The 16797-nt window shown below is 36.9% G+C and overlaps 2 protein-coding genes and 1 long non-coding RNA gene across 4 annotated transcripts in view; 2 read left to right on the top strand and 1 right to left on the bottom strand.

Annotated features, from left to right (window-relative positions):
• LOC132062323 (receptor-like protein 53) overlaps positions 1-772 on the top strand; it is a 6283-nt gene extending 5511 nt beyond the window's left edge. The window contains exons 3-4 of the mRNA XM_059454914.1: positions 142-357; positions 444-772. Coding sequence (XP_059310897.1) covers positions 142-357; positions 444-772 — 545 coding nt within the window. The remainder of the gene's footprint in view (positions 1-141; positions 358-443) is intronic.
• A 122-nt stretch (positions 773-894) lies between these two features.
• LOC132062321 (receptor kinase-like protein Xa21) lies at positions 895-2873 on the top strand. Its single transcript, XM_059454913.1, has 4 exons — positions 895-1684; positions 1808-2047; positions 2290-2445; positions 2527-2873. Exons 1-4 carry the CDS (start codon positions 895-897, stop codon positions 2871-2873), a joined length of 1533 nt encoding a protein of 510 aa, XP_059310896.1.
• Positions 2874-6157: 3284 nt separating this feature from the next.
• LOC132062972 (uncharacterized) lies at positions 6158-12989 on the bottom strand. 2 transcript variants are annotated; one of them, XR_009416286.1, is made up of 6 exons: positions 12713-12989; positions 11624-11688; positions 10912-11440; positions 10710-10830; positions 7550-8031; positions 6158-6536 (listed from the first exon to the last, which is right to left on the bottom strand). It is a non-coding gene; the product is annotated as an uncharacterized LOC132062972 (long non-coding RNA). The 2 variants fall into 2 exon arrangements; XR_009416285.1 differs by having other exon boundaries at positions 6160-6536; positions 10710-11440.
• Positions 12990-16797: the final 3808 nt, after the last annotated feature.

Below are 16797 nucleotides of genomic sequence, written 5' to 3'. Positions count from 1 at the left end.
TATGGGTATCATGGCCTCTCCGAACTCACGTTAGTTTGCTTACAACGACGTGAAAATCCACGAGGTGTAACAATCGTATAGAAGTTAAATTTGTTAAATATATGAATTTTTATGTGATATTTCTATTTAACAATATGACAGGCACAATTCCTGATAAGATTGGTCATGTTCATAACTTGAAGGAGTTATTCATTGAGGAAAATAAATTAACAGGCTCAATCCCTTTAACCTTATTCAACATTTCTTCACTTGAAGTGTTATATATGAATGATAACATGCTTGAAGGACTTTTACCAAGACAGATTGGAAATTTAACTATGCTTGCCTGGCTTACTCTTTACAATAATAAACTGACAGGTACAGAAATATATCTAATTCACTTCTTGTTAGAATTTCAGTTTTTCGGATTCTTCTACTAATCATAATCTTACTAAATATTGCAGGTGTAATTCCAGATGAAGTTGGTAATCTTCAAGATTTGTCGGCAATTTCATTGGCTTTCAATGACTTTAGTGGGTCCATCCCAATTGTTATTTTCAATATCTCATCACTTGTAATAATTGCACTCTTAGGAAACCACATTTCAGGTAATCTTCCTTCAACTATAGGGAAACCACATTTCAGTTTACCTAATGTTGAAGGAATATTTCTAGGTGGAAACAACATTAATGGTGTCATACCTAGTTCCATCTCAAATTTGACTAAGCTTACCGCCCTCGAACTCTATAGTAATGAATTTATGGTTCTATTCCTGAATCTCTTGGAAATTTAAGACAACTTGAAGCTCTCCACTTGTTCAATAATTCCTTAACAAGTGAATTGAGCTTCATTGCTCCTTTGGCCAATTGTAAACACTTGAGAAGATTGTTATTATCTTTCAATCCCCTAAATGCAATGCTTCCGAGATCCATTGGCAATCTTTCTTCTGTTCAAATGTTTGAAGCAGTAGGTTGTAATCTCAAAGGCAAAGTTCCAAGTGAGATTAGAAATATGAGAAAATTATTTAGTTTGATGGTAGGTCATAATAACTTTACTGGAATCGCCTCAACAACATTAAGTTCTGTGAAAAACCTTCAACACCTTTCACTTGTTGCAAATAGAATAAGTGGTCCTTTTCCAATTGTTTTATGTGAGCTACCGAACTTGAGCATATTAAGACTTTCACATAATCAAATGTGGGGAAATATTCCTAGTTGCTTGGGGGATATAACTACCCTAAGGAAGGTTTATCTTGATTCCAATAACTTCACTGCGAGCATACCTTCAAGTATATGGAACCTCAAAGATATTTTAGAGCTGAAGTTGTCTTCTAATTTCTTCAATGGCTCTTTATCATTAGAAATTGGTAACCTCAAGGCTGTAATACTTCTGGATCTTTCCTCGAACCAAATATCAGGAAACATTCCAAGTGCACTGGGAGGTCTACAAAGATTGATTCAACTATCTTTATCTCATAATAGAATTGAAGGATCTATTCCCGATACATTTGGGGAACTCATAAGTTTGGAAGCATTGGATCTTTCTTATAACAAAATGTCTGGTGTGATTCCAAAGTCATTAGAGGCACTTAAGCAGCTAGACTCCTTTAATGTCTCATTCAACAGGTTACACGGGGAAATTCCGAGTGGAGGACCTTTTGTTAATCTCACTTTTCAGTCCTTCATGTCGAATGAAGGATTGTGTGGCAACCCACAAAAGCATGTCCCAGCTTGCTTTTAATTCAAAGAATCGTTCAAAAAAAAAAAAAAAAAAAAAAAAAAAAAAAAACTGATATGGATTGTTGCCTCATCAGTTATCTTTGTGATAGGGCTTGGTTCAGCTATAGTTTTCCTGTTGATGAGACATCGGGGTAAAACAGTCAATGCTGAAGATGAGTGGTTGCCTGAGGTAGCACCACAAAGAATTTTTTGCTATGAACTTCAACGAGCAACTCAAGACTTTGATGGAAATAACTTGCTAGGTAGTGGGAGTTTTGGTTCTGTTTACAAAGGGACATTGACAGATGGGACCGTAGTAGCTGTTAAAGTTTTCAATGTACAGCTGGAAGGTACATTTCAAACCTTTGATAGAGAACGTGAAATTTTGCGAAACCTTCGTCATAGAAATCTCACTAAGATCATTAGCAGTTGTTGTAACTTGGATTTTAAAACATTGATACTTGAGTATATACAAATGAGAGCTTAGACAAGTTGCTATACTCTCGAGATTATTCTTTAAATATAATGCAAAGATTGAATATCATGGTCGATGTTGCATCTGTTCTGGAATATCTCCATCATGGTTACTCAGCACCGGTTATTCACTGTGATTTGAAGCCTAGCAACGTGTTACTTGACAATAACATGGTAGGACACCTGACTGACTTTGGCATTGCAAAACTTTTAACTAAGGAAGAATCTGTTGCTCACACTACAACCTTTGCCACAATTGGTTACATTGCTCCAGGTAAATCCTTTATTTAACTTGTAATAAGGTTGTGGATTAATAATGCATTATGAGTGTTTTTGTTGATATTTTCTTTTGCAGAGTATGGTTTGGAAGGCCTTATATCCAAGAGGTTTGATGTTTATAGTTATGGTATCATGCTGCTGGAAACTTCCACCAAGAAGAAACCTAATGATGAAATGTTCACGGGAGATTTGAATTTCAGAAGCTGTGCGCATAATTTGCTTCCTGATGAGTTAGATCAAATCATAAATGTTGACTTACTAACACTAGATGAAGAAAACTTAAGTCAAAAGTTGCAGTCTGTGTCATCCATCATGGAGTTAGCCATGAATTGCACAACTAATATTCCAGTTGAAAGGATGAACATGATTGATGTTGTAGCAGCATTGAAAAGGATCAAGCAGAAGCTTTCTTCCTGTAATTGAATTATCTAACAACATGACACTAGGTACTTTTCAAATTCTTCTGGTAAAAAAAGGTTATAAAGTTCAGTAGCATTTAACCATCAGTTATTGTTCCTTAATGTTATTGCAGGAGATTGTGGAGCTATTGGAAGTTAAAAGGATGGAAGCTCATTTATTTCATACTTCAAGAGGTTGCTACAATTCTGAAGACTACTATTATAGCCGCTGATAGCTTGTGTGTTGTTTTCTTTTTCTTGATGATCCATATTTGTTTAAGAATTTAAACTTTTTCCTCCAATTTTGTGCATAACCATAGCTTTTTCTTGTGTAAACGAAGAAAGCATTTCCACAGTGAATTTTCTAAGCACCCTTCAAATTTGACAATACAAATAAACATCGCATGTAAACCATTTAAATAAACAATGTCGAATCGATTATGTACCTCTCAAGTTCTCCCAATTATTCAACCAACTAATCTTTTTTTTAAAAGAATAGATTGGCAAAATATGCATATTCCTTGATAGTTTTCACTAGTTACTTTGATATGGGAGTTCCTTTCTGTTATTGATCTAACCATATAAAATCAAGGTTTTACCTTGTAATGGAATTTAACATGCATGAAGGAGAATTTCCATAATTGTCACAGATAAATAAAGAGTCAATAAGAACATACCTTAGACAGAAAAGGAGAGGTGGTACTGGAGTGATAACATTTCATCTCCGGTAGCTACTGTCGTATGCTTGGAATACACTCTAAGCTTTCTTAAGTCGAGCAAGTTCTATTCTGCCCTGACCCGTTACTTGAAGGATCAACAAAATTCACTGCTTCTTTTACGCAAAGCATTCTCCATTGCTTTAGGCTTTTTTTTTTTTTTAAGCAACTAACGATAGTTATGTTGTAAATATGTGTGTCCATTAAGTTACTTGGAGATGAAGTTTGCATTTGATTTACTTGGAGACCAAGATGACTTGGCCGCCAAGATATTACGTTGGTTACTTGCCATCAAGATAATAACTTGGTGGCCAAGTTATTTTCTTATTATAAATTGGAGGTTCTGAGGTTCTTTTACTTTGTAATATATGAGAAATATACAATGAAATCTCTCTTAAGTTAAAGATTGAATAATATATTAGTCTTTTTCCATTTTTTTGCACGGATTGCCCTTCTTTTGGGGTGGTCTTTAAATTTTGCCCCTCATATTTGTGGTCTCTAAGTTTTGCCCTTCGCTTGGAAAGGTGGTCGAATACTTGAGGTTTTGGGTTCGAACCCTCACTCAGGTATAAAATAAAAAAATAATTTCACAAGGCAGGGCTGGGGGGCATGTAACATCTTAAGGAAAAACTAAAGTTCTGTCGGATCTGATCCTATAACTAAAAAAAATAAGGTAGAACTTTTCCTTAAGGCATAGTTTAGTTATACGCTATGGGCGTATTTTTAGTTAAGGCATAACCAAAAGTATGCCCTATGCAATAACTTTTCCTATGCATAAACTTTCGCTTTATAAAATGCAAACTTTAGTTATTCATGCTTAAAAGTTTCGCTTTAAAGATACTTTTAGTTATGTCTTATAGACACAATTTTAGTTAAGGCATAACAAAAGTATGTCCATAAGCGGAACTTTTTTAACGCATAACTAAAAGTTTGCACAGCCTAGAAAAAAAAAAAAAAAAAAAAAAATGTGCCTCGAAGCAAGTCCCGCCCCTCCAAAACATAACTAAAAGTGTATGGGAGGGGGCGGAGCGAAAATTCAAACTGCGCGCGATTTTTTTTTTTTTTTTAATTTTTTACTGAGCGGGGTTCGAACCCGGAACCATGGGTTTTGGGCGAAGGCAAAAATTAAAGACGACCAATTTGAGGGGCAAAAGTTAAAGACCACCCCAAAAGAAGGGCAATTCGAATTGCCCGTCTTTTTCTATATACTTGTCTTTGGTATATTTACTTTATACCCTTTATTTTATAACACGATATCAGCACAAGACTCTTCCATCTTGAGCAAATATTTTGAAAATATGACGAAAGTAAGAGTTGCATCAGGAATTCCTTTTAGCATCTTTCGTTTCTTTTTATTGTTCCCTCCGTTGTATATAATATCGTGAGGGTCATAAGTTCTCTTTGCTGAGATCTTTGAGATTCTGACTATGTGGCTCGGAGAAAGATGATTTCCAACCTTACTTGTTTGTTGTGACTAAATCTTTGGCATGTATTTTGCCATAAGTAAAATTGTTATTATGGAAAAGAGCTAATAAATTCATGGCATTCACTAATAAAAAAAAAGGATTTTTCGACCTAAAAAATGGCTATTTCCGACCTCATGAGGTCAGTTTTGGCAAAAAACCGACCACAAAACCGATCTCAAAATCAAATCGGAAAAGAGTGGGTCAGAAATATTACCGACCTCATGAGGTCGCAAAAATTTTTAAGTCGGGTATTAATTAGATAAAGTACCGACCTCATTAGGTCGGTAAATTATATTCATAATATAATGATATGAGTTTACCGACCTCCTGAGGTCGGTAATTTATATGAATATATAATATATTGTTTTAGATTTCCATCGTCGTGAGATCGGTATTTCACAATTTCTGCAATATATTTGCAGAAACCTGACCTCATGAGGTCGGTAATTCATAATTTATGGGAAAATTTTGCAGAAAACCGACATCATGAGGTCGGTAATTTGTAGTTTCTGGGAAAATTTTGCATAATACCGACCTCATAAGGTCGTTAATTTTCAATTTCTTGAAAAATTTTGCAGAAAACCGACCTCATAGTTTCTGGGTAAATTTTGCAGAAAATCGATAAGGTCGGTATTCTGCAAAAAAAATTGGTAGGATCTAGCTGCTATTCCAGCTGTCCCCCCTATCAAGATGAAAACAATTTTATATTTGACTAAAACCAGCTCAAATAGCTGCCAACAATTCACCAAACTACTACAAATACATAAAACATTAAGCTACTTCAACAAACACATATATTACAACCACCAATACATCAAATTCAATTCGAAACTACTTCAAAGTTGAATAAAAAATCATTCAAACATTGACAAAAGACATTAAGCTACTTCAACCTTCGCAAACATCAACACAACATTTAACTATTTCAACCTTTGCAAACATCCAAAAAACATTAAACTAGTCTACACTAAGTTAGTCTACAATATTAGACTACTTCACCACTCGCAAACATCCACAAAACACTTACACAATCCACAATTCTGCCACAACATTAACATTTAAACATGGCTTTGTGTGTTTGACACGTGAGTCCCATCATCATCTGCACCACTAGATTGAGTACGGGGGGTTACGAGTATCATCAGGACATGAGGGAATCCCCCTCGAAGCAAGTAATGCGTCTAATTGGGCCCTCATACCGTCAAACTGCATGTCCCTCCACCTCTCCCTTTCCTCCGAGTCCTGTAGCTAGCTAGATAGCTCAACAATCTTTTTCTCCATGGCCATAACACTCACTCTATCGAACGACTCGGTATTGGAAGAATGTAGGCCTTCCAGGGGCGACCAGTATTGATGAAATGCACGATGTGGCATTCCGTAAGCTGTGCCAAACCTAGTGGGACCACCAACACTCCCAAGCCCCCTTTCCTCTATTTGTTCTTATGTCAGCTGTGTGTTGGGTGGCTGAGTACGAAGACACTCCGCCTTTAAATGTTGATACTGATTCTAAAATTAGAAGGTAAAATTAGCAACCAACTTAAATCTCGAATTCAACAGAAAAAACTATCAAACATTTAGTAAACAACCAAAACAGAACATGGTTGAAATCAATACTACTAACAATTCAACTAAAACAAGGTCGAAATTAATACTACTAAAAGGAAAACAAATCAATGCTACTAACAATTTTTCTTTCCTTCAATATCAACTTGCATTCGGGGAAAGCCAACCTGCATAGTTTTTACTAGATCTTCAAATACTAATGAACTGCTATAGCTATTTTCTTTAGTTACTTTATGGATACTGCCTAAAATATTTAGATGTTGAATCTATAATACCCGGATTCAAAAATCTAGCAAACGAGAAAAGATTACTTAAGGCACCACGAAAAATCTACCAAAACTTGGGACTTCAAGGATTTTACACTTTTTTCCCATTTTGTTACTCATCTTTAAGAAGATTGTATTTCATGTCCTAATGACTTCAAGCTATCACATTCATACTCCTAAGATTTCTTTCAAGAACTTCTCCCCAAATTGCCATTGAAGTTTCATAATTTAGCCATGAAATAGTTTATCACATTTTCATAAGGTATACAATCAATTTGCAATGCGTAATATATATATCATAATTTGCTTCAGTGGATCTATTATTGAAACATCACTATAACTTGAATGTTACAAAACTAAAAATAAAGATCAATCATAATAATGAGATAGGAGCCGGATCCCTGTTTCCTACAGTTTGTTGGTTGCATCTCTGGTTCTTCCTTTCAACATGTTCTAAACTTGGGTGGCACATCCTATATGCTAGCTCAAACCATTATGCAGTTTACTTCAATCCATATACAAACTAGATGAAGTAGATGAAATTACATCTTATGTCTGTTGATTGATATAGAGAAGTGACTACACTGGTGCAATCAATCAGGTATGCATTAACCAAGCAGTTTCCAAGTAAGCCACTCGCTGAACAACTTAATCTAACAAACAAAATATGAAAAATGAAAGGAAGCTTACGTAGGTCTGCTTAGCCCGTTCCTCACACCACTCATCTGGATCATTAGTGTTTGACTTCTTCTTCACGTGAGTGATCTTGAATGCCTCATCTTAAGGCACTGGCGTTCCCCGTTTTAGTTCCTGCAAAAGAATAAATTGATAAGACATAAAGAAAATAAAGTAAATTCACAATCCTACAAGTACACTTAAGGTAGACTTGCCAGCTTCCTCCTCACGGCCTCTTGGCTCATAGTCCCACTAGTGTGCAGGGAGCCACCCTTCATTGAATTTCTAGCTTTCTTCCCTATTTCACTCAGTTGTAAGAATCTTTCATTAGTTGCCCAGTAATGGAGTAGCTTGTCATAGTTTTCAGGAAGGATCCACTTAGGCTTCTTGTTAGATTCACGAACCCTTCCTAACATGTCACATAGTAAGCGCTGAGCTTTCTTCTTGAAGTTTTGAGTTAGCTGCTTCTCATGTTCCGGGCGCCAGACACATTTTTCCTGCAATGAAAAGTAAATGAGTTTAGTGGTGATAGAAAATTCTGGAGTGACCAGGTTGAAGAAGGTGAGATTGCAAGAGGGCATAATATTGAGCAAGAGCAATCTAGTGATTCTTCAGCATCAGTAGATCCGATGGAAATCATGGTTGGCAAGAATTCAAGTGAAGAAATTGAAGGCAAAAACAATTCTGAGGAACAGACTGTGGTTCCTAATGTGGAATTTAGCACTAAGGCACAGATTGGTGATAATATGCAAGACGCAGATGAGCATATGCAATTTTTTGTTGGGAATGGTTTGGGTCTGTAGTGACTAATTTGTATTCTCATGATCCTAGTCTAATGGGATATGAAGAGGTACAACATAGTCTGCTGGTTGTTGTTTCTTCTGATGACACTAGAAATAGATAATTTTATGTTGGATATGATCTAATGCATATATGGTCATCTGGTGAGGTGACAAGGTACCTGATGTGGTCTATTCAGCTGACTCAAAGCTGCAGAGCTGTTGGTTTGAGTTGAGTCATGCAACTGGAAGAGATTAAAAGGAGGAATTAATTTCTGGTGTGATGAAGAGATTTTTTTAAAGGGCGGACTTGGAGAGTGGTCTGATTGCTGGTGTGGAGAGGAGAATTTTTTGCCATCATGCCCAAATCCTTAGGGAGGAGGACATGGTGGTGATTTTTTATCTAACTCTGTGCTTTCTTTTGCAGGTAGTATGCAGGAAGTAACACAAACACCAGGAAAGAAGTACTACTGATCCAAGGAAATACAGGATCATTACATGCTCAGATATTTTGGTATCAATGATCCCTTCTATGGAAATGATTTGATATAACAATGGTTCGGCTGCTGTTACTTGTTTTCCATTGATCTTTTCTTTAGGAAATGACATGGGATGTTTGAAGTATTGCATGGAAATACAACAGTACCAGGAAACCAGGAAAACTGGAACATGTCTGTGTCACTGATCCTAAGCAAATGGGAAATAAAGTGATGCAACTGTGGACCAAATTTGATAACATGTTATACCCTATTCATCCTACTTAGCTTGGAAATGATATGGGAGTTATAGCAGCTATAAGGAAAAGGAATAAACAGGACACATGGATATATAATTGTTTTTGGGCAAGTAGCTGCTACTGGATTTCATAAGATGCAGGTTTTGCAGCATGGAAGTTCATCATATTAGCAACTGATTTTACTTACTGTTCCATAGATTCAATTCATTTTGAACATGATATGGGACTGTGATGGTTTAGAATAGAAAGAGGCAATGCGCTGATGCTACTGTCTGCAAATTTAGAGTTGAATAGGGCCATACATGATCTACTTATTGAATCTTCCTTAGTGGTGGTATTAGTACCTTATGGTACTCATTCCACTAAGGAGGAGACAGTACTTGGAAAGTGTATTGGTTCTATGAAAGATCTTCACAGGTTGGTAGTATTGCTATTGCATTTCAACAGATCTGGACAATGCAAAATGCAACAAAGACAAGATACAAAGACACAAGACAGGGCCATACATGCAAGACTTCAGCAGGTTCAACAAAATTGTTGTTTTAACACCAGAAAAATCAGTAAATAAGTAGCAGCAAAAAGTACAGAAGCAAAACATACAGCATGATCTTCAAAGTACTGGAAAGAAGCAGAATCCAGTTGCACAAGGGCAGAAAAATACTGGAAAGTTACAGGTGGCTGTAACAGGTGGTGAAGCTAATAAAAATGATTTTGAGTTACTTGATTCAGGTGCTCAGAAACATATGATGCAACATGAAGGAACTTCAAGTAAGAAGAAATGATTTGGTTCAAATATGGGATTGGTATGTTCTAATGTTGGTACAAAAACCTGCATCATTTTTATGGTACAAGCTTATGTGTCATATTATTTCACAAGGTGGATGATGGTTGCGTGGGCATATGGTGTGTATCATTGAGTTGGTGCATACTTGGCTGCTGATGATAACTGGTCAACTAGGAGAGTTGGTGCAATTTGTAGACATCAGGAAAGCCTATATTGGTTTTCTGGTGCAATCTTGGTGGTTGGTGGCTGCTGGTGTAGGAAGGAGAAAAAACTGGTCTGAAAAGAAACTGTATAGCTCCTACTTGTACAATTGATCTTACTCATTCAGGAATTGATTTGATGCAGGAGTGGTTCAAAGTTAAAGTACTACACTGGTTCAGGTTGATAGCAGACTTTGTTTGTGTCAAAGATCCTTTGCACTCAGGACATGATTTGATACAAAATAGGTGCTGCTATGTATTCAGTGATTTGGTAGGGATCTGTTGGGAGCAGCAGGTGATTCAAGTATGGAGGAATTTCCTTTAGAAAATGGCTGGTGTTTTGCCAAGGAAATTGGAAATGCAGATTGCATGCAATAAAAGGGACAAGAGGAAATTTGGAAAGCTTGATTAAAACAAACATCGGGCATGGTGATAATTTTTTACACTAACAGTAGCTTCTTTTTTGCAGGTTTAAGTTCTACATGGCATCTCAAACTCTTCAGGAAAGTTGAAATATGACTGTACCAGGTGCAGCAGTTGGATTCTACAGAGGAAAGCAGCAATGGGACAAGAATATGTATTGAAATATGACTGTACCAGGTGCAGCAGTTGGATTCTAAACTAGAGGGGTATAATTGACTCTTTTCCCTTAAATAAAAATAATAAATGCATATACCTTAAACACATAAAAGATCTGTCTCTGGCGATTTGGTGACATCTGGCCCCAAGTAGGTGAGTCTTTAAATAGTTTTTCCATCTCATCTGTAAGGAGTCTTGAAGCTTTGTCCGGTAACCAACTACCAAAAATATAAAATTAAACACTTAGAGAACAAACAAAAACATAAATAAAGAAAACCTTGCAGAAGGATAAATCATACCCATATCCCGCAAGCTCGATGATGAGTTGCCCTGATGAGTCATAAGATTCCAGTTATGGAGCACTGACGCCTCCAGGTAAGTCATTTGTGGTAGGAGTGTGAGGTGCAGAACTACTTTCTCGAAGGACAAGACCCGTAATCTCGTACTGTTCAGTAGATGATGAAGAATGATGTGATACAGTCGGGCTGGGCGTAGCTGTCGGTGTACCACTAGACGACGCCCGCTGAGATCCGAGAGTATACCGAGTGAAGCCCTGTGGAGTAGCATAACCTGGTGTGGACATCATCGAGGGGCTCAGGGGAGACACCTCAGTAAAGCCTTGTCATGGAGCTATATAGGGCCGACCAAAGCTGTATAGAGGTGGAAGACTATATGCAATGCCGTTCATAAAGGGGTCATGAGGCAATGGAGCGCCGCGTGGTGGGAGACATGGTGACGGGCTTCTATCTCTAATCACAAGGTTTTTTGGTGTTCTCTGGGGAACCCCCGTCTCCTTACTCTTCTTTGTTTTCTTACCCCTCTTTTCACCTGCCATCTATAATATATGTAAGTATCGCAAATATGAATTAATAGAAAAGCATGTTGTTCAGTCTTAGATGTTCAATCTTAGATGGACTAATCCAATCTAAAGCAGCACCTGTGTTTTCTGGTTTGTAGGTACAAAGGAAAACAAAAACGTCATTACATAAAGATATTTGCTGGTGTTTTTACCTTTGCCGAAGCTGCTGCTTCCCCAAAGGATCCTTTAAAACCTTTCTTCTTTATCCATCCTGACCCTGAAACAGAACATGACATAGAGAAAAATTGAGTACATCACCAACTTACAAGGTCAAATATTTGGCACTAACAGAATCCCATTTGTGAAACCCCAAAATTTATTTAATCTTATAGAAGTAGGGCATTGAAAAAATAAAATTCTCTGAAAATGCATGGTAGCTAGTAGCAACACAAGAAAGTTATTTATTGAGTACTAGAAATTTTTTGTATAATTCCTAGTAAATATCGATTACACTAACAAACAGAAGAAATAGCAAATGATATAGAATATCAGATACAAGCTGATGTACTAGAACCAGCAGTTGGTATGCACATTACAGGCCAAATTCATGCATACAGGATTTCAACAGATGCAGTACACTTATTATTGTTTTCAACTTTTGGTTCAGTTCTTGGCTTATTTCATAGCTTTTTGGAAGGGCTGCTACAGCTCAGAAATAGCAGAGTTTGCTGGTGTGATATGCAGCAGTGGCTATTCACAATATGATCACAAGAGGCTACTCATACAAGATCTTAACTACTGTAGAATTTTCAGAGAACATATGCAGCATATAGAAGCAGTTTATTGGCCAATTTTTTAACAAAATCTGCTGACTTTCATGCTATATCGTGCTCAAACCACCATGGGAAGAGAACATGGTGGTTATTTTTACTAACTCAGCTTTCTGTTTTGTAGGTCTTTGCTATGCAAGGAAACATATAAACATAAGATGGGCTGAAAACTGGAAAGATGCTTGTATCACTGACCCTAATCTTGGAAGTGAGGTCTGGTTTCATTTTTACAAGACCTAGGTAATTGTTCCAACTATGCCACTTGCAAATTCAAATCAGAAAATGAGCTTATGGATCCAAAAAAAAAGTAGTAAAGCTATTCATTAAAATGAAAACTTCAAAACACTGATAGTATACAAAAACAGAGTAATAAAGCTAAACCATTCCAGATAGAACCTATAAATAGGAAGTAAACAATCATCTACTAATTTTAAACATGTATGAAAGTATAAAAAAAAAAAAAAAACTTACTAATTGCTATTAATCCTCATCCCCATCTCCCTCTTCTGACCATTCTTCCTCATCAGTTGTTTCGTTTTCATTATTACATTCATTCACCTCTGCATTAATTTCTTCTGTATTTATTTCTTCTAATATGTGTTCTGCATGCTCTAAATCATCTTCTAACTCATTGTCAACTGTTTGGTGAACAATTGATATGTCGTCAGCCTGGAACGCAACTGGAAACACATTCTCCACTTCCACTCGACCTACAGGCTTGACTTTAATTACCACCCACCAAGCAGACTTATCTCGACGTAAGGGATAAAGAGAATAGTACACCTGTCTAACATTTTGTGCAATAATGAAAGGATCATAAGCCGCATACTCCCTCATGTGGTTTACTTCTATGATGTTATACTACTTGAGTACCCTTTTACCTCTATTTGGGTTTGGATCAAACCACTTGCACCGAAAAAGTGCAATTTATTTTTTGCCACCACCAGAGTACTCCAGTTCTAGGATCTCCTTAATTACACCATAATAATCGACCCCCCCCCCCCTTGGTTTCCATCCCCACCTTTAACCCAAACCCCGTTATTGTTAGTTTTCATATGCTTAGATAGTTCTTCGGTAGTAAACCCGAAACCATTTACCACATATTTGTCCATAGAATAGACCATACCGGGTCCCCAAGATATGTCCTTTAAAAGTTGGTCATGGTAACCATATTCTGTACTTTAAACCTATTAATAGTTAAGAAATAGTAAGTTAGCAATAATATAATGTGCACTTTTTAAATTATGTTAGTCTTGCGAAAAGGTTGTAACACTTACATAACCGTTAAACCACTTCCCAAACTGGCGTACACTTTTTCAAAGCCATTTAAATGCACAAAGTAATTGTCCGAAAAAATGGAGTTTGAGTTAGTTGTTATGCCTTGTACTTGATATTTAGTGCAAAATACAACTTACTCATAATAACGTTGAACTTCCGGGCAATTTAGCAAGACATGTATCTATGCAGATTTAGACTCCATATCATTAAATTCTCTTGTACGTTTTTTTAAACCCGAGCTAGGTCGATTGAAGATTGATATCGGCTTCGCTAAAGCATCATTCTCACCTCCTTCATAATGTCGATTTGGGTCCGTTTCGTAGCGTGGCACATCATCCCCAAAGTAGTAAGAACGAGAAATGAGTTGTTTCCTTAGCAAGATAGGCTTCGCAAATTGAGCCTTCAACTCTATGTTTCTGCTTGATACCCCATTTAGACTTGCCAATAGTTCTTCATAATATTATGTTAGGCGTGAATTTATTGAAATAAATTGGTAGAGAGAAATAAATAAAAATTTACACCTATTACCTCTCGAAGGGATACATCCAACGACAATGAACTGGGCCTCCAAGTCGGCTTACCGCAATACGAATTGGAAGATGTTCCATCACATCGAAGAACCCCGGTGGAAGAATTTTCTCCAACTTATTTGTTATTACCGGAATATTCTGATGCATCCGATCCAAGTTGTCTACCCTCAAAGTGCCGGAACACAAGTCTTTGAAGAACAAACTAATTTCTATCATAGGCTTCCAGATTCGGGTAGGAAAACCACTAAATGCAATGGGGAGTAAAGTTTCCATAAACACATGACAATCATGATTTTTCATCCCATGTAACTTCCTTGGCACCATATCAACACGTTTTTCCAAATTTGATGCATACCCATCAGGCATCTTCAAGTTCTCAACCCATTCATAAATCTTTCGCTTCTGATCCATTGTGAATGAATAACTAGCCTTACGACGAACACCCCATTCCGTTTGTCCTACAACCATAACTCTCTATACCTACAATATTCCTGTAAGTCCAATCTAGCCTTTAGATTATCTTTTGTCTTGCCCTTGACATCCATCACTGTGTTGAACAAATTATCAAAGTAATTTTTTTTAATTTGCATGACATCAAGATTATGCCGGAGAAGATTATCCTTCCAATATGGTAACTCCCAAAATATACTCTGTTTGGTCCAGTTATGTGAAAGCCCATACCCATCGAACTTGTACGGTGGTTCTTCAGTGACTTTCGGAAAGTTCTCAACCCTCTCCCAAATTTCCTCTCCTGAAAGTCTTGGAGGTGGATAGTTTTGTTCAATCGTGTTGTTCTAAACGCATTTTTCATACTCCTAAACTCATGATCCATGGCAAGAACGTGACAATCAAACCATGAATTTTTTCCCATGTTTTAAAGTGAACGATTTAGTATTCTCCACGATGAGGACAAGCTAACTTTCCGTAGTCATCCACCCAGACAACATTCCGTAGGTAGGAAAATCATTAATAGTCCACATTAAGGTGACCCGCAAATTAAAATTCTGCGTAAGAGAAACGTCAAACGTCTCAACCCCTTCAAGCCACAACATTTTCAACTCATCAATCAAAGGTTGCAAGTATACATCAATTAAATCTTTTGGATTACGTGGGCCAGGAATGGTGCAATTAAGAAATATATATGGACTAATCATACACAACTCAGGTGGAAGATTATACGGTGTTAAGAAAATCGACGAGAATATGGTGCGGCGAAACGAATGTGGAGTGAATCCACCGAACATAAACGACAACAATGTTTCGTGGTTCAGCCGCAAAGTCTGGATATGTTGTGCCAAAATGCTTCCAAGCCTCTCCGTCTGATGGATGACACATAACACCAGGCGGCCTTCTATTTTCACTGTGCCATCTCATATGAGGAGCGGAGCTATTTGATGCGGACAACCTCTTTAACCTTGGTGTGGGGGTAAGTAATGCATCGCCTTAACGGCAACCCTCTTCCCCCTTTTTCGCTATGAGTCTACTTAAAACGAGCTCTTCCACAAACTTACAAGATTCTGACCTTCGTCAACCCTTATAGTATAACATGCATCCATTTTCACAACAATCAATTCTCATCGATTTGCAGTCCTAACTTAGACACTAATCTTTTTGTCTTATAGTAATTTTCAGGTATCTCTAATTTCGAGTCAACTAATTCATGTATAAGGCCAATCACAACATCCATTGCCCCTTGAGGAACATTCCAATATGCTTTAATGCTTAATAATCTAACAGCAATAGACAATTAAGAGTGGGGACTCCCTTTATATAAAGGCCGACTAGAATTTTTCAACTGTTCAAAAAAACGACTAGCTTTTTCATCATGGTTACCGGATTCAAAATCGGAATGCATCCCATAAGCATCTTGAACCATATCGTGCATTCTAGAATTTTGGACGTTAGGTTCCACCGCTCTACTACTTTCACCAACAACAAAGTTTTGAAATCTACCAAAATTACTATCCGTTTCTCCCTGACTAGTCCACACTGTATAATTTTTTTCAAAGCCGTCTTTATAGAGATGAAGCCTAACAATCTCTGGTGTCTCGTAATTCTTACATTGACATTTCACACAAGGGCACCTAACCAAGCCATGAATTTGAAAAGTTTCAAGTGTCATTGCATAGTCAACAAAAGCATCAACACCGTCTACAAATTCTTGCCTCATCCCCCATCAGCCGTCTTTTGTCCTATTATACATCCAACTACGAGATTCTATCTACACAAATAACACCAAATTTGAAATTGTTAAGGAACAAATTCAAAGAATAATTTAAGTCAATGTTCAAAACCTAAATCACCAATTGCCCTAATTATCAATTAATGCTTCAAACTAGGAAATATTTACTAGATCTTCAACAGTGACCCAAATCACCAGTTTCCCCATACCACATTACATAAATCTTATAGAGAAAGATTTCAATCTCATAAGTACCCTTTGGCTAAAATGAACCTTAGAATCACAAACTCATCAAAAACTCAGAAAATTTCAAACAAGACCCATGAAAATTTACACCATAAACCTAAGATACACTAAAACATGGGTATATGCATGGACCTTAGAGAGCAAGATATTGAAGTACTCTTTTGGCTAAATGTGCCTTAGAATCAAGAAACCATCACAAATTTAGAAAATTTAAAACCAAACACAAGAAAATTTGCCCCAAAAATTAATCATAAACACACAAAAAAAAGAACCTCAAGGAAACATGCCAAACCATTTGCTTGATCTCTTACCCTAATATC

The sequence above is a fragment of the Lycium ferocissimum genome, chromosome 7 (genome assembly GCF_029784015.1).
Source record: "Lycium ferocissimum isolate CSIRO_LF1 chromosome 7, AGI_CSIRO_Lferr_CH_V1, whole genome shotgun sequence".
Taxonomy (NCBI): Eukaryota; Viridiplantae; Streptophyta; class Magnoliopsida; order Solanales; family Solanaceae; genus Lycium; species Lycium ferocissimum.
The sequence above is the reverse complement of the archived record's forward strand: the minus strand, read 5'-3'. Positions and strand labels throughout refer to the sequence as shown.

Coding starts and splice junctions, on each gene's coding strand:
- LOC132062321 (XM_059454913.1), top strand. CDS start 895: ATGCTTCCGAGATCCATTGGCAATCTTTCTTCTGTTCAAATGTTTGAA. Junction 1,685..1,807: donor GTCGAATGAAGGATTGTGTG/GCAACCCACAAA, acceptor TCTTTGTGATAG/GGCTTGGTTCAGCTATAGTT. Junction 2,048..2,289: donor TTTCAATGTACAGCTGGAAG/GTACATTTCAAA, acceptor ATGGTTACTCAG/CACCGGTTATTCACTGTGAT.